The sequence below is a fragment of the Halichoerus grypus genome, chromosome 6 (genome assembly GCF_964656455.1).
Source record: "Halichoerus grypus chromosome 6, mHalGry1.hap1.1, whole genome shotgun sequence".
Taxonomy (NCBI): domain Eukaryota; kingdom Metazoa; phylum Chordata; class Mammalia; order Carnivora; family Phocidae; genus Halichoerus; species Halichoerus grypus.
Genome location: NC_135717.1, coordinates 16,892,168 through 16,914,787, shown reverse-complemented (window position 1 = coordinate 16,914,787; position 22,620 = coordinate 16,892,168). Strand labels below are relative to the sequence as shown.

General features: G+C 55.5%; 4 protein-coding genes across 4 annotated transcripts; 2 read left to right on the top strand and 2 right to left on the bottom strand.

Annotated features, from left to right (window-relative positions):
- The first annotated feature begins 22 nt into the window (after positions 1 to 22).
- LOC118540555 (sesquipedalian-1-like) lies at positions 23 to 1,199 on the top strand. Its single transcript, XM_036099793.2, has 2 exons — positions 23 to 161; positions 387 to 1,199. The coding sequence occupies exon 2, from the start codon at positions 410 to 412 to the stop codon at positions 1,025 to 1,027; it is 618 nt and encodes a 205-aa protein (XP_035955686.1). The 5' UTR covers positions 23 to 161; positions 387 to 409; the 3' UTR covers positions 1,028 to 1,199.
- On the bottom strand, positions 1,190 to 11,814 carry TBC1D10B (TBC1 domain family member 10B). Its single transcript, XM_036099787.2, has 9 exons — positions 10,552 to 11,814; positions 7,556 to 7,655; positions 7,153 to 7,260; positions 6,956 to 7,062; positions 3,852 to 3,966; positions 3,659 to 3,724; positions 3,289 to 3,478; positions 2,790 to 2,944; positions 1,190 to 2,699 (listed from the first exon to the last, which is right to left on the bottom strand). The coding sequence occupies exons 1-9, from the start codon at positions 11,502 to 11,504 to the stop codon at positions 2,076 to 2,078; spliced, it is 2,418 nt and encodes an 805-aa protein (XP_035955680.1). The 5' UTR covers positions 11,505 to 11,814; the 3' UTR covers positions 1,190 to 2,075.
- A 2,054-nt stretch (positions 11,815 to 13,868) lies between these two features.
- MYL11 (myosin light chain 11) lies at positions 13,869 to 17,888 on the top strand. Its single transcript, XM_036099795.2, has 7 exons — positions 13,869 to 15,523; positions 16,130 to 16,225; positions 16,476 to 16,551; positions 16,748 to 16,852; positions 16,958 to 17,036; positions 17,527 to 17,575; positions 17,688 to 17,888. Exons 1-7 carry the CDS (start codon positions 15,521 to 15,523, stop codon positions 17,790 to 17,792), a joined length of 513 nt encoding a protein of 170 aa, XP_035955688.1. The 5' UTR covers positions 13,869 to 15,520; the 3' UTR covers positions 17,793 to 17,888.
- A 191-nt stretch (positions 17,889 to 18,079) lies between these two features.
- Positions 18,080 to 22,211, bottom strand: SEPTIN1 (septin 1). Its single transcript, XM_036099799.2, has 11 exons — positions 22,158 to 22,211; positions 21,893 to 21,983; positions 21,708 to 21,794; positions 21,359 to 21,482; positions 20,913 to 21,047; positions 20,701 to 20,818; positions 19,706 to 19,807; positions 19,486 to 19,585; positions 19,084 to 19,249; positions 18,753 to 18,843; positions 18,080 to 18,647 (listed from the first exon to the last, which is right to left on the bottom strand). Exons 1-11 carry the CDS (start codon positions 22,158 to 22,160, stop codon positions 18,561 to 18,563), a joined length of 1,104 nt encoding a protein of 367 aa, XP_035955692.1. The 5' UTR covers positions 22,161 to 22,211; the 3' UTR covers positions 18,080 to 18,560.
- Between the last annotated feature and the right edge of the window lie 409 nt (positions 22,212 to 22,620).

The window sequence follows — 22,620 nt, the reverse complement described above, 5'->3', positions numbered from 1 at the left end:
CGAACCCAGCTCTCTTTAGGACCCGGGGGAAGTCATTTACCCCACGCCTATCCCTTGGGCGAGTTCCCGGTTTCTGAGGTGGGAAGAGCCATCACCGGAAAGTTGACGGTGATACCTGTGCCCGGTACCCAGGCCAGAAGTCTCTTGTGTCCTGATCTCAGGTAGGCCTGGAAAAGGGCAACGGTGCCTCTCTCGAACCACAGCCGCAGGCAAATAGGGGCCCAGGCCAGCGGCCCCTGCCCAGGGTCTGTAAACTGGCCCAAGGGGCAGAGCTGGAGGTGGGAGGTGTGGGTCCCAGTGCTGTGGGGACAAGACCGCTACCTCTTGAGGACAGTCTTAAATCCCACTGGGCTAGGACCAACCCTCCTCTCTCTTGCCCCCCCAAGGTTTACTCCCCGCTTGGACTACCATGAAACTGCACCAAAAGTCCGTGCTCAGTTTCTTCCGGGGATGCAGAACACAGGCTCCAGACCGGGAGGGCATCTTGCTGAAGAAGGGATCCCGAAATACCAGCTATCAACGCCGCTGGTTCATCCTCCGGGGAAACCTCCTCTTCTACCTGGAGAACCAGGCGGACCACACCCCCCTGGGCCTCATTGTCTTGGAAAACTGCCAGGTGGAGCCGCGCCTTGGGGCCACAGAACCCTATGCCTTCACCATCCTGACCCCCAGGGCTGAGGGCACAGGTGGGCGGGCCTACAAGCTGGCGGCAGAAAACCAGGAAGAGCTGGGAGCCTGGCTGTGGGCGCTGGCTGGGGCGAGCTGGAGGCGGCTGGTGGTGCTACTGCCCCCCCTGGAGGCCCGGTACCGGGAGCTGTGCCAGGCAGCTGGCCAGGAGCCCAGCTCACCCCCAGAGGACTGCGGCTTCCTAGGCACCCTCAGTACCCCCTCCAGCTTCCAGGAGTTGCACGAGCACTTTGGGAAGGAGATCCGGGTGTTGCAGGTGGTACGTAGAAGGCCCCAGGCCAGTGCCAATGGAAGCAGCAGATCCCAGACAGAGGAGGAGCAGGAGCTCAACAGCTGTTGATGAGTGACTGAAAGATGGACCAAAGGCCAAGAGGTACCTACCTGCCAAGACCAGCCAACTGCCTCAGGAGACACCCAGATCCCGGCCTGCTCCATTGTTTCCCACCCCCTACCCAGTCCTTATTTGAACCCCCATCATCAAATAACAAAGCAGGAGACAGGCCCAGGTACAACAGCAGGTTCTTTTCTGGTTCCTCAAAGCGCCGCACAGGGTGGGAGCAGAAGAGAAGAGAATGTAAACATTGGGTTCCACCCCCTGGAGCTCAAGGGAAGACCCCTTCCCCAGATAGGGGCTGGAGGGGGAACAAGGTGAAAGGTGGGGACCCTGGTGGAGACAAAGCAGAAGCCTGAGAATACACAGAAAGGTGGGTGAAGAGGAAAGAGAGCAAGGAGGATGGCAGGTGGGGAGAGGTCCCGGGAACATTGCCTGTTCCAGTGCATGTCCCCTTAAATAAATGAGTGCAAGAACATTGTGGAAGGAGAACTAAAGGACAGAAGGTAGAGCGAACACCCCTACCCTGGACCCACCAGGTCCTCTGTACATAATTACAACACAGAGATGTCCAGAGTAGAGCGAGGAGAGCCTCGGCCCCCAGGCACAAAGAGGGGGAGACCAGCAGAGCTGAAGAAGGGAAAAAGGAACCCAGCTCCACTCACGGATAAGGGGAGCAACTGGTGTAAGAATCTGAAAACTGCTGATTCCCATCGCCAAGTCACCCCTGAGGTGACAAAAGGCCAATCAGGACTGCACCTGGGAAGGACCCCAGAGGGAATTGGGGCAGGAGTGACAGAAACCCCAGCTGGGCCCAACTGGAGGTGAGGGGGCTCCAGATTTGTTCACGGCTACCCCGAGGAAAGGCAGCTGCCCCGTGCACTCACTGTCCCAGCTGTGTAGGGATCAACAGCTGGCAAGGAGATGGGGAGCCAAACCGCTTTCCCCAGAAAGAGTGACGGCCTGCCCAAGAAGCTTGGGGCAGCACCCCAGGCCGGGCCTGCTCTTGACTGAGGAAAAAAGAGGGAGGCCATGCAGTCCAGCCCCGAGATAGAGGTCAGAAGTAAGCATCCTGCCGGGCCTCAGATGCCGAGGACCTGTCCCCACCATCCTGGGGGCCTGGGGGCCCATCTGCCTTTCGACGCAGCGAGAGCTTCCTGCCTTGGGCCTTCTTTTCCTGCTTCTGCCGCTCCTTCTCCTGCTCTCTTTCCCACTTCTGCCGCTCCTTCTCCTGCTTTTCCCGTTCTTTCTCCTGTTTCTGCCGTTCCTTCTCACGTTCCTTTTCCTGTTTCTGCCGCTCCTTCTCCTGCTTTCGAGTCTCCTTGCTGGGACCCAGTGGGGTGCTGTTGCCAGTAGGTGAAGGAAGGGATGGATGCAGTCCCTCAGCAGTGACCACAGGCCCTGGGGCAGGCCCAGCGCTGGCCCTGCGGGCAGGAGGGGGTGGAGAGGAGGGCCCGCCGGCTGCCCGGGAACCTCGGCTCTTGAGGCCAGGGAGGCTAAGAAGGCTGGAGGAGGGGCCCAGGGGTGGCTGCTGCCGCCGCCGCTCCTCATGGATGGCCCGGGAGCCGTGTAGTCGCCGAGAGGGCCGATACTGCAGCTCCCCCCGGGTTTCCCGCCACTTCTTGAGCTGGGCCGTGTTCTCTCGCTCAATCAGTGCTTCTGTCACCGGGAGGGTGGTCACCTAGACCGAGAAGGAACGGGGAGGGTGAAGGGGAGGGCGGGGACGTGCTGAAGCAGGTGCGGGCGCGGGCGGACTCAGGCCGCGGCCTACCTCATGCACCAGGAAGTCCTCCTGCATGCACTGCGGGGGCAGGTTGCGCAGCTGCTCCATGGTCTCGTACATGCCCTGGCACGAGCGCAGCTTCTCCACTGAGCCCAGCGTGTGCCGCAGCAGCACCAGGGCCACCCGGAAGATGATCTTGACGCCTGCAAGGGCACGGAAAAGACAGCACGGGAGATCGGGGCTGGGCTCTCAGCCCGTCCCATTTAGAAGGGACTCACAGGCCCTATCCCTGTCTTACTGCCATCCTCACGGATGAGGAAACGGAGGCCCCACGGAGGGAAATGAGCTGCCGTGGGTTTCAGGCTCCTGGGAGGGAGAGTAGGCTCTGGAATGATGGCAGAGCCAAGACCAGGCCCCAGTTTCTCCAGCCCCCGGACTGCGGACAGGGAAGCCTAGGCCTCAGACATACCTTCTGGCAGCAGGCCCCTCTCTGGCAGCCACCGTGGAAACCCCAGACCCCTCATGGCCTGAGTGGCTCCAGAAGTACCTTCACAGAAGAACATATCCCAGACGCGCAGCACTGACGCCCAGGGCAGGGTGCGGGCGAAGATGCACATGAACCACTCGGTCATGTAGAGCACGGGGTCAATGCGCTGCCGCCGCAGGTGACGGTGCGCCAGGGGGGAGGCCCGACGCAGCAGCGCGAAAAAGATTTCTCCGTCCAGCTGAATGGCCTCCTGCAGGCGGAAGAGGCCGTGAGAGGAGGCCTACGGTGGCCCCTGTGGGGTAGCACTGTCCCTAGGAGGGGTCCTCACCTCAGTGGGAGAGGCCCAGAGCAGAGGGACAAAAGGGCAGCAGGTGGGGCAGGACAAGGACCTCCCTGCAGCCTTGGGTGCACCCAGCCTTCAGACACTCACCAGCCCTGCACTGTAGTAACCGGGGAGGTACTTGTCGCAGATCTGCACCAGGCACCAGAAAGCTTGCTGAGGAGGGCAAGAACAAGGGGCGGGGGGACGGGACCTGAGAAACAGGGAGTAGAGTGCTCCCCCATCACCACCGTAGGCCAAGGTCCTCCCAGGCCCTCCCCAGCCAGGACCAGGGTATGCTGACCTCAGCAGGCATGTGCATGAGCAGCACGGCGGCCACTGGGGCCTGGGCCTGGCAGTAGCCCTCGTCGGGCCGGTAGATCGTGTAGGCCTTCAGGATTCGGTACAGGTCCTGTTGCCTGTGGGTATTGGGAAAGACCATGAGGGCAACCAGCGGAGGTGGGGGCTCTCTGCCCCAAACTAAGCCCGCTCCCCCCAACCAGCCCCATTCCGGACCCCTCCTAGATCCAGTTCCAGATTAACCTCAGAGCTTCCCCACCACACACCTCCACTGGCGTTCCTAGTGCTGCCCATCAAGGTGAAGCCAAAGACTCCGACCATAAGCAAAGCATCCCGGGCTTCAGCCTTCCAGCCCTGCCTGCACACCCCACCTGCTCCCCACCCATTCCCCCGCACACGCTGTGCTCTCTCTCCTTCATCTGCCACCATCCCATAGACCTTCAAAGTCACCTTCTTCGAGGAGCTTCCACTGCCCGCAGCATCAGCCCCCCTGTCGCACTGAATGCTCTCAGCACCTCAGAGCGGGGGCTCTCCCAGGGCAGGGCTCCCCTCATCTGCCTCACTGGATGGAATCAGGTCCCCGTCACCATGTCCAGTGGGCCCTGGTTCTTGGAAGCCTCAGTGAAGGCTTGGAAAGCCAGTTGTGCCTCAAACCTTTCTCTTGTCTCTGCATCTAAAAGAATAAAATCTCTGCCCTAGATCTGCTCCTCTTTCTTGAGGGCGCCCCATCATCGTGCCTGGGAATCCCATTCAGTCAGCCCCACACTGGAAAAGAGAGCCCTTCTTCACTCCCCGTGGCTGAAACCAAATCTTCTCAACACTACCTCTTGATTTTCATTCATATCTGTTCCTTCTCTCTGCCTCCACAGCCATTCCGTAGCTCAGATCTTCATTTCTTACCCAGAAAAAAAGTAAAAATGACCTCCTCTATCCCAAAATTCAGTCACTGAAGTGTGATCTTCATTTGTGCTTTATCTGCATACTTCCCTGCTATTTTTCACTTAATCTGTTTTCTCCACTTTGCAATAGCATCCATGAAATGACAGGTTGGATGCACTAGTTATTTTACCTAATACCTATTAAAATAAATATGTAATTCCCACAAGCTCCCATGCTTCATTCACCTACCTACCTGCATGTGTCCCTGCTTTCTCCCCTGTTGCTGTGGGTGAAATGTCTGTGGTCCTGCCCAAACACAGCCTTTCCACTTGGGCACTGCACTCCATCCACTCTTACCTACACGGGCCATCACCCCAGCAAGCGTCTCACCTCTCCTGCATCATCAGTTTTTCTCTCCCTACTAGATCATTCCCACTGGCATACCAACATCTGTTATTTCCTCTTGCTTAAAAAAAAATGTCTCTTGACCACCACCCCCCTTTCCCCTCCAAACACCATTTCTCTCCTTACCTACTCAGCAAAAACTTCAGGGTACAGACTCACTGTCATCAAGCTCTTTCCTCCCATTCTGCAGTCAGGCTTTAACCGACTGCCCCGTGCAAAACTGCCCTTATCAAGGTCACCAATGACTGCCACTGTGCTGAGTCCCGAGGTCAATCTGCAGACTTGACTTTACTTGACCCATCAGCAGTATTTCATACAGCTGGTCCTGAAACCCCTCTTTAATTTGCTTCCAGAAACCGCACTGCCCTGGTTTTCCTTCTACCTCTCCAGCTTCTGCTTCTAGTCTCCCTTGCTGGTTTGTTCTCATCTTTCCATTCTTGAAATGTTGCAGCAACAGGGCTCAATCTTTGAGCTTTCTTTTGTATCTACACTTGCTGCTTTGATGATCTCATCCAGTCCCATAGGTGAGTCCCATCTAGAGGCTGACAATTCTCAATCTCCAGCTTACCCTCACTTTAAACTTCTCCCCAAATTCCAGGCTTGCATATAGCGTACATTCAACTTACTTGACATCTCCATCTGGACATCCAGTTAGCATTTCAAACCTCATATTCCAAAACTGAGCTCCTGATGTACCCCTCTAACTTCTTTATCTCCATTTTGCCCATCCACATCAGTATATAACAATTCCATCTTTCTAGTTTCTCAGGCCCAAAACCTTTAGAGTCAGCCTTAATTGTGCTCACTCTCTCTCCCTCTCTCTCATACACTCCACATCTAATCTGTTGGCAGATCCTTTTGGCTCTACCTTTAGAATATACCCAGAACCCAACCACTTCTCCCCATAGTTCCATGGCTACCAATCTGGTCTATCTGTCATGGTCTCTCTCCTGGATTATGGAAATGGTCTCCTAAAGGGTCTCTCTGCTTCTGTCCTTGTCTCCTTATAGTCTATTCTCAGCACAGCAGCCAGGACGATCCTTTCAAAACACAAATCAGATCAGATCACTTGTAACCCCATCTCCGTTTGCATTCTCTATTCCCCTTTCTTGTTTTAAACTCCTCTTTCATACCATTTCACATGCAACATACTTTTTCCTTCTTTGTCTTATTTATGTATTGTCTATCCCCACTAAAATGGAATAAGCCCCATAAGGGCAGGAGTTTTTGTCTCTCGTTAACTGCTGTCATCTGTGGCTGGACCAGTGCCTGGCAGACAGCAGGTGTTAAGTGTTTGCGGAAAAGATGAACCAACTGGTGGGAAAAAGTCCACCTGAGAGCCACCTAATACCATCCTGCATGTTACTAAGGACTGATGTATATACATCTTGGGGAAGCCTAGCAAACAGAACAAAAGCACAAGTGCCTGGGAACAGTTTTTAAGGGCCTTTGCTGATCTGGCCCTAAACTGCTTCTCCAGCCTCAGCTCTACACAATCGCACAACCCAGACAGAGCTTACATAGACCCCCGGCCAGGAAAACCCTGCCCCCTGCTCTGTTCCCATCTAACCTTCAAAACCCAGTTCAGATGCGATCTCTTCGATACGTCGTCGTGCCTCCTGCACCCCCTCCAGAAGCCCCCCAGCCCCAAGTCAGAATCTCCCTCCCAGGACGCTTCCTTCAACATGGCTTGGCACTCAGTCCATGAAGGACCACTCTCCTAGAAGCCCTGGAGAGCAAGAACTGCTTTCAACCCAGCCCTGTATCCACCTGGAGCCTTCTACCAATGTTTGCTGACTGACCCACGCGGTCAGGCCATCTCACCCATGCCCCCCTCGAGCGGCAAACATCTCATGGAAAGGGAACTGGCGGTGCAGGTCCTTCTCAATCACATCCAGCCACTTGGGGTCCCCAGGCGCCCGTTCCAGCTCCTGCAGTGGGACAGCAGGGATTAGCTCAGGATCTGGAGGGGACTGATGATACCCTTCACACCACGTCACATCCCCATACCCTGGACACACCTCAAACTTGCCGGGGTTCTGCTCCAGGAGTTCCTTGCTATTGGACAGGTACTGCCAGGCCTTGGCTCTGAGGGAAGAGGGGATCCCCTTCCGGCAGCGCAGCTTCACCTAAGACAGAACGGCAGGCAGGGCAGCAGCTCCAGGGGCTGGCAGAGCCTCCAGGCTTTCCCCAGCAGTCCTCGGGCTTCCTGGCACACCCCTCACACATCCCATTGGCTTGACTCCACTGGACCTGGCTTGGCCTTCTATCTTTAAAGCTACTCCTCCCTCCAGGCCCAAGGACCACCTGCCCCAAGTGTGGCCTAGAGAGCAAATACTAACATGGCTTCCCCGGACCACATGAGCCCTCCCTGCCCCCTTCCCAACCTGTCCATCGCCCTGCCCACCACTCAGCCTTCCAAACCTTCTGGAAACGCCGTGACAGCCACTTATCCCAGTTACTGAACATCTCCAGCCATTTGAGCTCCCGCTGCCGAGCCACATCTACAGGAATGGAGCTTTCTCTGCAGGATGAAGGGAGCATGGAAGGGGTCAGGAGTGGTAGTGTAAAACATGGATTGCTGGCGGAACTGAAGCAAGCCACCTCCCCGATTTCAAATGAGAGACTGTGAGCTACCAAATACCAGGACATCTGGCCGCTTAGCCATCCACAGTCTAGCTTACCACTGAAAGGACTGCTCTTTGGAAGGAATCTCTGTACAGATTGTGTTCTCATGCTGGAGCTCTATACATGCTGGGTGTGCTGAAATCCTGCTTATGGCACATACAAATTTGGGGAGAGGGTACAGCATATTTAAAAACCACACTTTGCATTAGACCTGGGTCCAAGTTCTAGCTTTACCACTTACTCATTTTGTGACCTTGGGCAAGTCACTGAATTCCTCTGAGCCTCAATTTCCACATTTGTAAGATGCAGAGGTTATAGGAGAGAACAAACAGCAAGTGCTCAGTATTGGCAATTATTATCCATAAAAGAAAATACAGAACAAATATATTTCTCTGCCTCCTTAGAAGCAACTATCTGAGCTTCCTCCTATCAGACTCTTGAGATCTCCTGGGCCATCTGCAATCCCCTCTACCTCCTCCTCCCTGAAATCACCCTAGGTTCCCAAGCAAATGAAGTTTTCCTTGCACTGTTTGGCCACTGTTCTGTCACAGCCTCACACTCAAGATGCCCCGTGAGTCTTGAAACAGTTACTTGTAGGAGCCTGTACTAGGAGGTGAGTGGAAGAAAGAGCTTGAGTTTCCAGACAGACCTGAGCTCAAATCCCAGTTCCATCCATTAGAAGTTGGGGAATCTTGGCAAGTAATAACCTGAGTCTCTTCCTCTTCTATATAAAAGGGATGTCACCACCTACATCACAAAGTTATGAGAGGACTACCGAGAAACTATATAAAGGACTGGTAAATGGAAGGGCTCTTTAAATATTAGTTTCTTTTGTCTTAGAAGCCCCTTAAACACCTCTCATTAATTTCTATCTAAGTCAGTTCGAAACTCTACTAAGGATCAGGAAGAATAAGATAATATCTTTCCTGCCCTCAAGAAGGTCACAAGCTTGCAGGGAAGATAATTGCAATGTGGTATGGGAAATGCAATGATAAAAATGCACAGAAGAGGCACCGACTGGAGTAGGGGCAGTGGATATCAGAAAAGGCTTCCTGGAGGAGGAGATATCTGAGTTATAAGCCATGAAGGACTGAGTAGAACATACTAAGACAAGAAGGGGGAGAAAGGCATTCCTGGCAGGCGGGAAAGCCTGCGTAGCAAGGTGGAAAGACTACAATCCGTTCAACAGGACCACAGTACTAAGTACGTCGTTAGGAGTGGTGAGAGAGAACACCAGAAAGGCTGGCAAAGCCAGATACTAAGGAACCTATCTGCAGAATAAAGCACTTGGGACTTCATCCTGTGGCCAGTGGGGAGCCTCTACAAGCTTTTAAGGTAACATGTGCCCCAGTCAGTCTTGCCTCAGAAGTATATTCCTCCAGCACAGAAGACAGATTTCAGAGGGACAAAATTACAAAGCATAGAAATAGCAACCAGCACGGTGCCTGGCACACAAGAGGGGCTCACTAAAATCTAATTCAATCCAAGTTCCTTCGGGCAGCATGGTATTGAGAAAGCCTGTCACACAGATCCACATGTGAGTGGGGCAATCACTCAACTGCTTCAATCCTGTTTCTTCACCTATAAATTGGGTACAATGCTTCCTCCGTGCATGGGAAAACACCAAGGTCAAACTTCAGTTGCCTTCCTAAGACCATGAATGTCGGTGCTCAATCAAAGGTTTTCTGGTTTTTGTTGGATTATAAAACATGCTTAGAATATCCTCCCAAGTGTTTCCCCCAACCCCAGACAGGTGCCCCCAACCCCAACACGCACATACACAACTAAATCCTACATTTAGTCAGCATTCGGACCAGCCTCAGCTGACTTCTGAGTGGGCAAAAAGATCCCTTCCCTAGGTGCTCACAAAATCCTGTGATGATCTCTAGGCTAAACCTTATATTGAAACCAACTCTTGAAGTATTTGTTTCTCCCTCCAGATGATGAGCGCCTTGAAACAACTATTTTATCCAGCACAGGGTCTGGCACCTGGGTGCTCAGGTGATGTTGTAGGTTAAACTGACCAGCAGGTTAAAGAGGTACAGGAACAATGCGCAGGATCCAGAGAGAGGGAAGGAAGAAGTCAGAGGCAATCACACCCCTACATCAGGAGTGACTCAGGCCCCTGGAGGGAACTAGGAAAGAGTAAGCCGGGCTGGGGAGTTGAGGAAATGGGGAAGAGGCCTCCTCCAACCCTTTCCTTCAGTAAGAACACAAGACTGCCCTTCTCTGTTTTGCAGGGGAGCCTTGCCTTCAGGGTCTCCCCTCCATCAACCAGACTTCCCCATCTCACCGCCCCATCAGACCTAGGGCTATGGGGGAAGGGAAACGCCTGCATCCCTCCCAGACTCCTTCCCCCTCAGGGACCAAAGATCTCTACCAGAACCCCTGCCCAGCCAGCCTTCCAGAATATCTGGCCCACAGCTGGAGTTTCACATCAAGGACCTGGGACGACCTTAGGTATCATGTCATTCAACCTTTCACTTTATAGAGAAGGAAACTGAGGCACAGAAATAGGGAAGACACTAGCTCAAGGGCACACAACACACTAAAAGCAAAGCTCAGACCCAGAACTGACACCCGGTCTGAAACCCTAACAGGCAAGTGCCACCAAAACCTCAGGATGCTCTAGGCATGATAGGGATCACCAAGTATCTCACTCCTGCTGGAGCCATTCCCCTGGAGCCTCAGAGGAGGCTGGGCTGCCAGAGTCTGGGCCAGGTGTATCATTTCCTCCTCCCCAACCTCTGCTTCCCTGAAGCAGTCCCACTGGGTGCCCACTGGGTACTCACAGACTGCCCGAATACTGGCTGCCCCCAAGGAAGCCATACTTGTCCGTCTTGCGCAGGGCCAGCCCATTTATCTCCGAGTCTGAGCCCATGGAGCTCACATCATCTGCCAAGGACTCCAAGGTCCCAGACATGAGGCTTACGGAGTCCAAGTAGCTCAGAGTGTCCGGGGCCTGCCCTCGAGGCCCAGAGATGCCGGGTCCCAGGCTGGACGTGGAGCCTAGGTCCTGAGAGTTTTCAGCAGGCTCCGGAGCTGGGGTGACCGTCACGACAGCTACCAGAGCCTCACATGTCCCTGAAGGGCCTGGGCCAGGCCCTGAGGGGTCCTCTGGAGCCTGTGCAGTTGATGCTGATGTTGCTGCTGCAGCTCCATGTCCACTTGTCACCTGTCCTGCTGTCACTGCTGCAACCCGCGCAGTCACTCCTGAGGCCACTGTGGTTCCCGGCTTGGGGGCAAGCGGGGGTTTGGCGGTCAGAGCCCCAGGAGCCGTTCTGGAAGGGGTCCTGGTGGGGGTCCCGGTGGGGGTACCTGGTCCAGGGGCGGGGGAGGCTCTAGCCTCCTCCGTCTTCGGAGAGTCTGCCCCCGGGCCCAAAGCCATGGACCCCTCGGCTCCTGCCACTGCCGCGGGCACCAGGGCTTCTGAGCCAGCGGAGACCTGCGCCCTCGCGGCTTCGGATGAGGCCTCCAGCGTCAGCACCACCACTGTGCTGCTCGAGACGGTCGAGGCCGGGGCCGGGGCCGGGGCCGAGGTCTGGGTGGGCCCCGGTACCCAGGCGGGCTGCGCCTCCCCGGGGGCCACCAGGGTGACCGGGGCCGAAGTGGCCGTGGTCACTGGCGGCCCCGGAGCCACCACCACGACGGGTCCGGCCCGGGAGCCGCGGGGCGGCGGCGAGGGGGCCGCGGGGGCGCCATGACGGCGCGGCGGGGCCACCAGGGGCGCCGGGCCCGTCTCCATGGCCGCGGGCCTCCCCTCACATCCCCCCGCCGGGGCGGCCGCAGAAGGCGCCGCCCCTCAGGCCGCTCCGCGCCGCCCGCCAAGGAAGGGGAAAAGGCTAAGGGCGCGGCCCGGCGCGCGTCGGGGACGGGGGCGGCGCGCGGGCCGCCGCCCGGCGCGCGGGGGCGTGGCAGGGGTCCCGGGGCGCCGGGCGCTGGGGTCCCGCTCGCGCCCTCTCACCCCTTGCGCTCTCTCACCGCCTCCCCCTCCCTCCTGCTTCGGGCGAGCGGCCGACCTCGCGCCTGCGCACATGCCCCAGTGCCGGCTAAGCGGCCAGCGTTTCGGCGTTTCACGCCTGCGCGCGGGCAGTCCCATCGCGCTCCTTTTTTTTCTCCCGCCTTGTCAGAGTGTTTGGACGAATAATAGGAGAGAGGGAACTGGGTTTCTGCCAATCGTTGGAAGGGTGGGTGGGGTTGGAGGTGGGAAGGGGCTGGGTAATTTGGAAAGAGGAAATGGAGAAGGCGGAGGGCTATAAGACCAATGAGAGGCTGAGTGAAGGCAGGAGGAGGTGGAACGAAAGAGATAACTAATAGAAAAGCGGGAAGCTGAACCTCCTGGCCAGTAAAAATGGCTGGAGAGTGAATGACCACGGAGGAAGGCGGGTGCTGCGCGAGAAGAGGCGAGCCTGGCCAATGGAAACAGTAAAAAGGGAGCCAATGAAAAAGGGGAGTAGGCGGAGGTCAAGTTGACAGACAGTGGTGTCTCTTTGGGCGGTGACAGACAGCATCCGCAGTCAATAGGAAATGCTGAGGAATTCTTTAGGTCTCCCAAGAAGGTCAAGAAGGAATGACAGCTGGGGGGGGGCGGGCCAGAATTGCTATTAATTTGCATCGTCAGCCAATGAGCGTATTCCCACACTTTAGCAACAGGGAAGGGAGATAGACGGCTGTCTCAGCCAATGGCAGCATCCAAAGGGTAGGGGAGCTGCCAGCAGGCGGTGCCGGCCCAGGGATATCGGTGACAACCGGAGACAAGCGCAGGAGGGGGTGACAGTTGGGGACAGCGCCGAGAGGGGGCGGGGGCCAGGGACATTAGAGCAGTCCTTAGCCAATAAGAGCGCCGCGCTGCTTTGCTTGAGTCCTTTTTGGGCTGCCATTCTCTCTCTCTCTCTCTCTCTCTCTCTCTCTCTCTCTCTCTCTTAAGTAGGCTCCACAGCTAAGGTGGGGCTTGAACTCACGACCCTGAGATGGAGAGCCGCATGCCCCACCGACTAAGCCAGCCAAGGGCCCCCTGGGCTCCCCTTCTCCATCCAGAGCCGCCTCACTCTGGTGGTCTGTAAGACCCCACCACAGATCCAGTGCCCTGATCAAGTACTCTCAACCTCCACTCTGTCTCTAATTTTCATTCCGACCCGCCACCAACCTCAACACTCAAAGCCCAGACGACTATTACCAGAGCCCCCAAATCCTCTAAGTGACCCATCTCCCTGGATCCTCCATTTCCTATGGGAATCCCAAGCCCTAAGTCCTTCTCCTCAACACCTCCCCTCCCCCATCTATCTCATCTCCTCCCCAGAATCCAGGCTCTAATTCCTTGGACCTCATCCTCTGAGTGCCCCCCCATTCTAGTGGGTATCCTAGACCCCAAACCATGAATTCCCAGTAACATGAACTCCCATATCTGTGTTCTTATTCTTTGGGGGATCCACGACCTGTCCCATCAACTCCTCTCCCATCACTGCCACACCTCTCTGTACTCCTCATTTTCTGCTAAGAAAGCAGACCCCAATCTCATGAGCCCCCAGGCTACCATAGATCACAAACACAAAGCCCTGACTTTAGGAGTCCCATCTCTCTCTGACCCCCATCCGTTTGAGCCTCAGGGTTAGAGGGCCCCAACTTCCATACAGAGTCCACCATCCTGAAATTTCAGTCAGGCCTAGCTCCCAATGTCCCAGGTCCTCCTTGGTTTCTGAGTTCTCTTAGGCTACTCGCTCCCAGCTCAGACCCAGATCCTGTGTATTCCCAGTCAGTGTCTGAGTTAGATACACAGCTCCTGATCGCCTTCTCCTCAATTTCCCCACTTTCCATTTGACCCAAACTACCTGAGCACTTTCCCCCTTCCCCTCTTTGGAGTTTTTCTCCCCTCCCAGAACCCCGGATTAAGTGGGCTCCTCCCTGGGCCTAGACCCCCATGGTAACCGTATAAGGTGAGGCAGCTGTCGATTGAGGCAGGGAGGGGCCAGTGTAGGAGGCCAAGGGCAGCTGCTAAGTTTAGGGTGGCTCCTTCTCTCTTCTTAGAGACAACAGGTGGCTGGGCCCCCGTGCCCAGAAAAGAAAATGTCTTAGAGGCATTGGCATGAGACTGGAGGAGGGAAAGAGAAGAGTCACCTTCCTCAGGACATCGGGTCCTAGAGGGAGCAAGAGAAGGAGGAGATGTGTGTCCTTGCCAACCTTGGCCTCCTGGGGCTTCCTCAGCCACTATTTCCCTAGGAGAGGGTACCTCAAAGTCACACAGTCAGCCAAACTGGTTCTTGCCCAGAATGAAGAAAGGAGCCACTGGCCATCCCAGCCACCGGGAGGAGGTGACCAACTAGCTTCCCTCTTGGTATTTGGACCCCCCCTCCTCTGAGTTCCAACTTTCACAATAGGATCCAAAGAAATGATTATGGACTCACATTAGATTATGTTCTCCTGTTTCAAACTTTTCCAAGGCTCCCAAGGTCTCAATCCTCAGCCTGGCATGGAAGACCCTCCAATTTCTGGTCTCCAGCCTGCACCCTCTGCTCCAGCCCCATCACCATTCTGACAACCTGATTTTTCACTTCTCCAGGCCTTTGTCCATCTGTGCTCTCTGCTTAGCATGTCTGCCCCTCCACTTTCACCTGACTTACTTTTCCTGGCCTTCATAAAGTCATCCCCATAGTCCCACACAGGGCTGCGACGCTCTCTACTTTTGTGCTCCTAATCAGCTGTTATGACATTTTCTGCCTTTATCCTGTCTCCACAGCTAGGCTGTAAGTCCACCAAGGCAAGGCATAAATATTAATTGTAATGATTATATTTCACTAAACTGTTTCCAAATAGTGTTCATATCCACAAGTTCTGTGGGATGGGGAAAACAAGGCCCAGGGAGTTAAAGCACAAAGTGCAAGATCACAGAGCAGGCTTTCTGCTCCAGGCTGTCTAGCCTCTTTCTACCTGGTCATTCTATGCTTGGCATCTTTTCTTGAAACATCCTCCCGCCCCCCACCAAAGGGGACGTAGAAGACCTTCTTGATTCTTCAGCTTCTCAGACAGCTGTCTCCCTTTCAACTCTGCCACTACCCCACAAACATACATATACTTGACTGTGAACTCCACAATGGGAGTGGGGGACTATGCTTGCCAGGGGGCACCCATGAGGCAGAGCCCAGTGCCTGGCATACTGTAAGTGCTCAATAATTTTACTGGCCTTAAATCTGGAGGGACGCCTGGCTGGCTCAGTTGGTAGAGCATGCAACTCTTGATTTCTGGGTTGTAAGTTTGAGCCCCACGTTGGGTGTAGAGATTACTTAAAAATAAAAAATCTTAAAAAAAATACAAATAAATAAAAACATAAAAATGTTAATTTCAAAATAAGGAATGTTTTTAAAATAAATAATAAATCTGGACCCACCCCACTCAGGGGTACAGGGGCCTGGTTTATCTTTCTCCCAGTACAATGCCTCAGTTTGGGTCCTCTCTGAACTCTGGCACATTCGAGCCCCCTTTTGGGAAAGAGAACATCCCTTCCTGCCCAGGTCCTAGTGAGACATGCATCCCAAGACCCACTCCCTCCTCCCTCCCTGGGCTCCAGCTGCTGCCGGCCCTCCAAGAAAGGAGAGGCCCTGAGCTGGGCTATTTTGGTATCTGGGGTGGGCACCCACAGGGCTAAGGTTACCCTGGTATGTTGAGGGCTCCCTGGGGCAGGACTATATAACCCCAGAGGGACCGCCACCGGCCGACTCTGCTCCTTTCCAGCCAGAACCACTGCCTTGCCCCCAGGAGACTGAAGACATGGTGAGTAAGAATCCCCCAGCCCCTACCCAGATCCCTCAGACCTCAAGGCAGCCTCACTTTTTAAAAGAAAGTACCTGATTCCCAGTCCAGTAAGAGGAAACAGATGAATCTTCCCTTTCTTGGCATTGCTAATGAGGAGCATACAGAACGATAGCCTAAATGACCCAACCCAGTCTGCCCAGACTCTCCACTCACAGGAGACCCATCCCTCTCAAAGCATGCTCCATACCTCCTGCACTCCCTCTTCCTAAAACCCTCTGGGACCAATCAGGCAAGGATTCCAACTCCCATTTTATAAATGGGAGAGCCGAGGTTCAGACAGGGTGAATGAGTAGATCAGGGTCACACAGCAAGTCTGGGACTCAGAGGAGGCAAGCTCAGGGCACTGAGAAGGGGACTCGACTTGTTCAGTAGAATGGAGGGTAGGAATTTGGGGATGCAACCAAAGCAAGTCCCTTCAGCAAAGAGCTCATAAGGAGGAGAAAGCCTAGAACCAGAAGAGTTGCTTTAGAAAAATGACTTAAAGAGCCCTGAATCTAATCCATTGCCTCCAGAGAAGAGGAGGGATTGGCCCATGGACCCCTTTACCCATCCCTCAACTCCCAGGCACCCAAGAAGGCCAAGAGAAGGGCAGTGGCAGAGGGCGGAAGCTCCAACGTCTTCTCCATGTTTGACCAGACTCAGATCCAGGAGTTCAAGGAGGTGAGTAAGGGGAGAAGGGAGACTGAAGACTAACCAAAGGCCCCCCCCTGCCGCCCCTCCCCCCCAACACCCCCTCCCTGGAATGTGCACCTGTTTGGGGGGAGGGGAAGGGCTTAGAACTCCTTGCTCCCCTCCCCATTTGGCATGCAAGAGAACAGCTGGCCGGGGGCCAGAATCTGATCTGCCTGGGGTAGGGATGCTGAAGCCTGGCCATGGGGGAACTAACCCCCCCCACCCCTGCCTTCCACAGGCCTTCACGGTAATCGACCAGAACCGTGATGGCATTATCGACAAGGAAGATCTGCGGGACACCTTCGCAGCCATGGGTGAGCCCCTTATCCCACCCATAAAGATTCAAGGCTACAGAGTCCTGGGAATTCAGAAGCCTTGGGTTTCAGCCCTGCCGGTTCCACCCTGGGCCTCAGTCCACCCAGACGAAAATGGGTGGGATGGTCTGAATTTATGGGAAGGATCAACCCTTGGCCGCAGGACCCCACTCCAGCTTCCCCCACCCTGCTCCAGGGCGCCTCAATGTGAAGAATGAGGAGCTAGATGCCATGATGAAGGAAGCCAGTGGTCCCATCAACTTCACCGTCTTCCTGACCATGTTTGGAGAGAAGCTCAAAGGTGAATGAAGTGTCCTGGGTCTAAGCCCCCAGCTGCCCCTCCCCAGACCTTTCAGGGACAGACCCTTCAGGGACCCTTTAGCTTCATGTGCCTTCTGATCCTCAGGTGCTGACCCTGAGGACGTGATCACTGGAGCCTTCAAGGTCCTGGACCCTGAGGGGAAGGGCACCATCAAGAAGCAGTTGTAAGTGACCCTCTCCAGCTGCTCACACAGAGAAAGCCTCCTTAAATTCTTTTTTTTTTTTTTTAAAGATTTTATTTATTGGGGGGGCGGGGTGCAGAGGGAGAGGGAGAAGCAGCGACCAGACAACCAGAAGAAGAGAAGGGCTCAATCCCAGAACCCCGGGATCATGACCTGGGCCAAAGGCAGCTGCTTAACTGACAACCCAGGTGTCCAAGCCTCCTTAAATTTTTAGCAAAGGTTAGGTATTAAGGGAGGGGACAAGGGAAAAATTAGCACTGTGGAAATGGGCTATAGGATTACATTTTCACAGCACATATGGGAAGGGAAGAGCGAAAGCAGGGAGGCCAGACTGATTGGGAGACCAGAGTGGGATCTAGAGTGACTTGGGTTTTCAAGTTGATACTAGGAATGGCAACCAGGATGAGGTGGGAGGGAGTGGAAAGGAACCACGAAGCCCAATCTCAACTCCCCATATGTCACCTCTCTCCAGCCTGGAGGAGCTGCTTACCACGCAGTGTGACCGCTTCTCCCAGGAAGAGGTGAGCGGGGGGTGGGGGGTGGGGTGGGGGCGGTGAGGGCCTGGGAGAAGCAGAGGGAGGGGGAAGGGGAGCATATGGAACCGGTAGGAGACGCCCCTGAATCTTTCCCCAGATCAGGAACATGTGGGCAGCCTTCCCCCCCGACGTGGGAGGCAACGTAGACTACAAGAACATCTGCTACGTCATCACGCATGGCGATGCCAAGGACCAGGAGTAGGGGACCCACCCTCTTAGGCCTCTGCTGGCCAACGCCTTGCTGCCAGTCCGACCCCCCACCAGACTCTAATAAAACTAAACTGGTCGTTGTTTCTTAGCGGCGGCGCCTTCGGTGCGTTTGTGGGAGAGGAACTCAGGTGGGGCGCGGGGCTGAAACACAGCCCGGCACGAAGGCAGCGCCCAACGAATGAATGAGTAATTAGTGGCTGGGAGGTCTGGGTGGGGCGGTTTCGTTCCACCAGCTACACCCGCCACTTACTCCCGCTGGGAAAGGAAGACTCGCGTGGCCTCGGGGAAACTTTTTTATTATTATTATTATTTAAGATTTACCCATTTATTTATTTGAGAGAGCGAGCGCGCGAGCAACGGGAGGTTCAGAGGGAGGGGGAGAGAGAGAAAATGTCTAGCCGACTCCCCACTGAACAGGGAGCCCAAGGCCGCTAAATCCCAGACCCTGAGATCATGACCTGAGCCGAAATCAAGAGTCCCACACTTTAACCGACTGAGCCACCCAGGAGCCCTGACACTGTTTTTATTGAAGTGACAGCTTGGGTGAAGAGCGGCGGGGGTGGGGGCCAGGGGCGGGGCTGGAAGCTGGGGCGGGGCCGGGTGGGGGCGGGGCCAAAGGCGGGGCCACAGATTTGGGATTGGGAGAACTTGTTAGCCGGTGAGCCCCCTGCGGGGGCGGGCCTCTCAGGCTGGGGCTCCAGGATTGGATAGGAGACCGACTGAAGGCGGAGCCGAGGTAAAGGAGGGCCGGGCGGGGTCCTCAGAGTGCGTCCGACTGCCCTCCCTGAGTCTGGCTCTGCTGCATCTGGGCCTGCATCTTCTCCAGCATCTCTTGCATGCGGCGCAGCTGTGCGGGGCAAGATTGTAGGCGTGGGATCGGGGAGGCCAGAGAGGGACTTCGAAGAGCACTTGGGGCCTTGGGGGGAGGAGGGGGAGCGAGGTACTTGCTCACCTCTTCATCTTTCTCGCGGATCAACTTCTCGGTCTCGGCCAGAGGCAGCATGGGCAGCGGGATCTCTGTGGCGCTCTGGCGGGAGAGCTTACTAGGGGGCGTGGGAAAAGGGACAGGGAATCAAGGGCGGGACCCTCCGTTGTGGGTCGCAGAAGCGGGGCAGGGTATGGGGCGACGTTGGGGTCTAGGGGGCAGGGCCATATGTCCTTTCAATGCCGTAAGCAAAGTGGGTGGGGAGAGATTCTGGAAGAGTGGTCTGGATGGTGAAGGCCGGGTCCGGGACAGTGAGGCCGGGCCTTGGGAGCCCCTGGGACTCAGGTCGGGCTCTCACCTACGGCTGGCTCGATCACGAGCCCCAGGCCGGGCCAGGCTCTGTAGGCAGCGGGCTCGATAGCCCTCGTAGAGCAGATCGTGGGTCACCTCCTTCAGGTCCTGCAGGTGTGTTTGCACCAGCATCCGTCTCAGGTTCAGGAAGTCGCAGTGATGTGGGTTCTCCACTGAGGGGCGGACCGGCGAGCGTCAGGGAGCTTCGGGTGCAGCCCTACTGGCCGGGTCCAGTCGGCCCGGAGTCCTGCCCCGGCTCTAGGTGAGGGTCTGCAGTCCAAGGACCCCTCTTTTGGCCCTTAGGACCCCCGGGACCAGAGATCGCCCCAACTTCATATGTTGGGTGCGGTTGACTCAGAGGCATTCTGGGCTCCCTGTTGGCCTCAGAACGCATGCCCACCTTACTCACCCTCCACGGTACCCCAGGAGTAGCGGCGTCCCCTCACGGGTCGGGTCCCGCCATCCCTCACGACCTCGCAGGAGCCAATGACTGCGAAAGGGATGCTTTCCTGGAGGGCAGGAGTCAGGGGTCACCGTTGGACCCGCCCGGGGCAGAAACCTCGTTGTCAGCCTCCACCTCCTCATCCGCCTCCCCCGCTTCTTTGCCCCTTCCTCCTTTGCCTCTGCACCTTCATCGCTGCATCCTGCCTCTTGAAGTCTTCATCCTCATCAGAGTCACAGTCGGGGAACTGGTAGATATTGATCTCCTCCTCTTTCAACTGGTCCCGGATCTGGGAGCAGACATGCACAGATGGTGAGAAACAGAGGCTGTGCGCAGCAGACACTGCATGGCTGGACACTGAGATACAGGTTCCAGGTGGTCAGAGACAGAGAGGAAGACATGAAAGACAGAGATGGTAACATACAGGATGCCCCAAACCAAAATCTCAGAGGGGCGCCTGGCTGCCTCAGTCAGTAGAGCATGTGACTCTTGATCTTGGGGTCGTGAGTTTGAGCCCCACAGTGGGTGTAGAGATTGCTTAAAATCTTGGGGCGCCTGGGTGGCTCAGTGTGGGTTAAGCATCCAACTTGATTTCAGCTCACATCTTGATCTCAGGGTCGTGAGTTCAAGCCCCCGTGTTGGGCTCCACGCTGGGCGTGGAGCCTACTTAAAAAATAAATAAAAATTTAAAAATAAATAAATAAATAAATAAGTAATCTTAAAAAAAACCCTCAGACGATGAGAGATATAGATGGTGAAAAAGAGACAAAGACACCCTAACAGGGACGACTGAGGCCTGGAAAGATTGTAAAATGAGGCAGACACCAGAGGCCCAGGAGAGAGAGGCCTAAGCATAAACAGTGGGAGAGGCCTCTGAAGTCACAAGGTAGGTCAACATCCTGGGGCTGGAGGGATATCAGGAGTCATCATGCCTTTGCTGCAGCCCTCAGACAGGCCTCAGCCAAGCATCCAGTCCAGGGATTCTATTCTGGGCCTCCGGAGACATGGCTCCTTCAGCCAGCTTACTACCCACCTTCCTCAGAAACTTTCTCCCACAATGTATCTTGACACATTATACTTCCAAAAGGCGATCCCAAGATCAAAGAAGTCAAAGCTGAGTTCAGGTTTGATAACGACTTCTGGCTTCACGTAGGACCAAAGATCAGAGGTCACCAGACATACCTTCTGCTTGAGGGCCTGGGTTTCCTTAGGCATCAGGGCATCTGCTTTGCCAATGACTGGGATGATGTTGACCTTTTCGTGCACTGCCCGGAGGAAGGCCACATCTAGGGGCCGGAGCCTGCACAGAGTGATTGGTCAGGGCTCAGCCTTAGGCCACAGAAACCCTCCCTCTCCCTCCCCAAATACCCCAACCCCCCAGGGTGTCCCCAGACCCTCGGCCAAAGGGTGAGATGAAATAGAGGCAGCAGTGGACACGGGAATCCTGAATGTTCTTCCGGTTCAGGCCACTCTCATCCCTCAGATACTGCTCAAATTGCTCCTCGATGAAGCGCACCACAGGCAGCCAGCTGGGGTGTGGGGCAAGAGAGTAGGTCAGAGATGAGGGGCCACAGGGCAGGGAAGGGGCCAAGGTTAGCCAGGACTGTGGGGGTAGGAACTAGCTTCTTGGGGTCCAACCAAAGACATCAAAGGAGATTGGCGGGGTTTAGGTCAGACGTCAGGGAGCACAGGGCACTCTGGGCCACATGGCCACCAGAAACAGGCCCCACCTTCTGGGGAGGGCAGGGGCAGAGCAGACCAGCCCTGGAACTGACCCCTCAGTCTTCACAGAGTAGCCACATTGGGAAGCTTAGTCCCCGCTGCTTCCCCTGCTCCTCACCAGTCTGAGCAATCCACGGAGTCCCCAAAGCCAGGTGTGTCCACCAGGGTCAGCTTCACCTTAATACCCCCCTCCTCGATCTCCACGCCCCGGCGCTCAATGGTCAGCGTTTGTGTCAAGCGAGCTGTGGGGACGGGGAGAGGTCAGGGAGCTGGGTAGGGGTCTGAGCCAGGACTGATTTCCTTTCTCAGAATCAGTTACCCCCACTCATTTTTCAGGGGAGTCTCAGAGAAAAGCAGCAAGCCACCCAAGTCCCCCAGAAAGTCAGGGGAGACCCAGATGAAAAGAAAGAGAGTGCAGCCTGGGGATGGGAGAGACAGAGTCCCTGGAGAGGTCAGGAGGGTCTTACCACTGGCTTCTGGCAGTTGCCGGTCCTCATAGAGATTGGTGAGAAACAGGCTGTTGATGAGGGTGGATTTTCCCAGGCCTGACTCCCCTGTAGGCAGGACAGACCCACCTGGTCCGGTGAGGAGACAGCCAGGGTATCTGGAGGAAGCCTCCCCCAACCAGTCCCCTGTCCAAAACCCATCGGACCTGCCACCATGAGTGTGAAGTCAAAGCCCTTCTTGACGGACTTGCGGTGCAGCTGGTTGGGGAGGGCGGCGAAACCCACATACTCCTTGTCCTGTTGGTGGGGGGACAGTGTGAGGCTGCTGGGAGCGGCGGGTTGGGCCCCCAGGATAACCTGACCTTGTGGGCGAGGAGAAGTCAGCCTGCTGTGGGTTGACCTGAACCTGGCTACTCTGGGGGTTGGGGGCTGAGGGCAGAGATGTCTGTATTCTGGGGCAGAAGGACTCACCATGGCCCTGCTAGCTGTCGCTGCACCTGCTGTCTCTCCCCACTTCCTCTGGTGGGGCAGGAAGTTGGTGTGGCAAATAAGGGGGCGGGCAATGTAGGAAGCTGAGATGCTCGAACTGGTGGGGAAACCCAAGACCAAGAGTACCTGGAGTTCTCATTTCCTGGATCCCTTTGGCTATCCCAGCCATGGGAAGCTTCAATAGCTCAGTTCTCTGCACACCCTTATTCCATGCCCCCACTGTAGCCCCATCACCCGGGTGGATGGGGTGTAGGCAGAGAGGAAGGAAGCAGATTGGTGTCTCTAGCAAGTGAGATGAAGGCTTTGACTGGGATGGTTAAAAAAAAAAGTTCCCAGGGTCTAAGTGGACCAAAAATCATAATAGGATTAGGGGTGGAAGGCGCCATCAATTTTCCTTACCAGCTCATGCAACTGATTCTTTTTCTTTTTTTTCATGCAATTGATT

Bases quoted from the DNA above. Each gene is read 5' to 3' on its own strand.
- MYL11 (XM_036099795.2), top strand. The intron at 16,853-16,957 runs GTGAATGAAGTG...TCTGATCCTCAG, and splicing joins GTTTGGAGAGAAGCTCAAAG to GTGCTGACCCTGAGGACGTG. The intron at 17,576-17,687 runs GTGAGCGGGGGG...ATCTTTCCCCAG, and splicing joins ACCGCTTCTCCCAGGAAGAG to ATCAGGAACATGTGGGCAGC.
- LOC118540555 (XM_036099793.2), top strand. From the start codon at position 410: ATGAAACTGCACCAAAAGTCCGTGCTCAGTTTCTTCCGGGGATGCAGA.
- SEPTIN1 (XM_036099799.2), bottom strand. The intron at 21,795-21,892 runs GTCCGATGGGTT...TCCTGCCTACAG, and splicing joins CTTCACACTCATGGTGGCAG to GGGAGTCAGGCCTGGGAAAA. The intron at 20,819-20,912 runs GTCTGGGGACAC...CACTCTGTGCAG, and splicing joins ATCTCACCCTTTGGCCGAGG to GCTCCGGCCCCTAGATGTGG.
- TBC1D10B (XM_036099787.2), bottom strand. From the start codon at position 11,504: ATGGAGACGGGCCCGGCGCCCCTGGTGGCCCCGCCGCGCCGTCATGGC. The intron at 7,656-10,551 runs GTGAGTACCCAG...TTCATCCTGCAG, and splicing joins AGCCAGTATTCGGGCAGTCT to AGAAAGCTCCATTCCTGTAG. The intron at 3,967-6,955 runs GTGAGATGGCCT...CAATACCCACAG, and splicing joins GCCGCTCGAGGGGGGCATGG to GCAACAGGACCTGTACCGAA.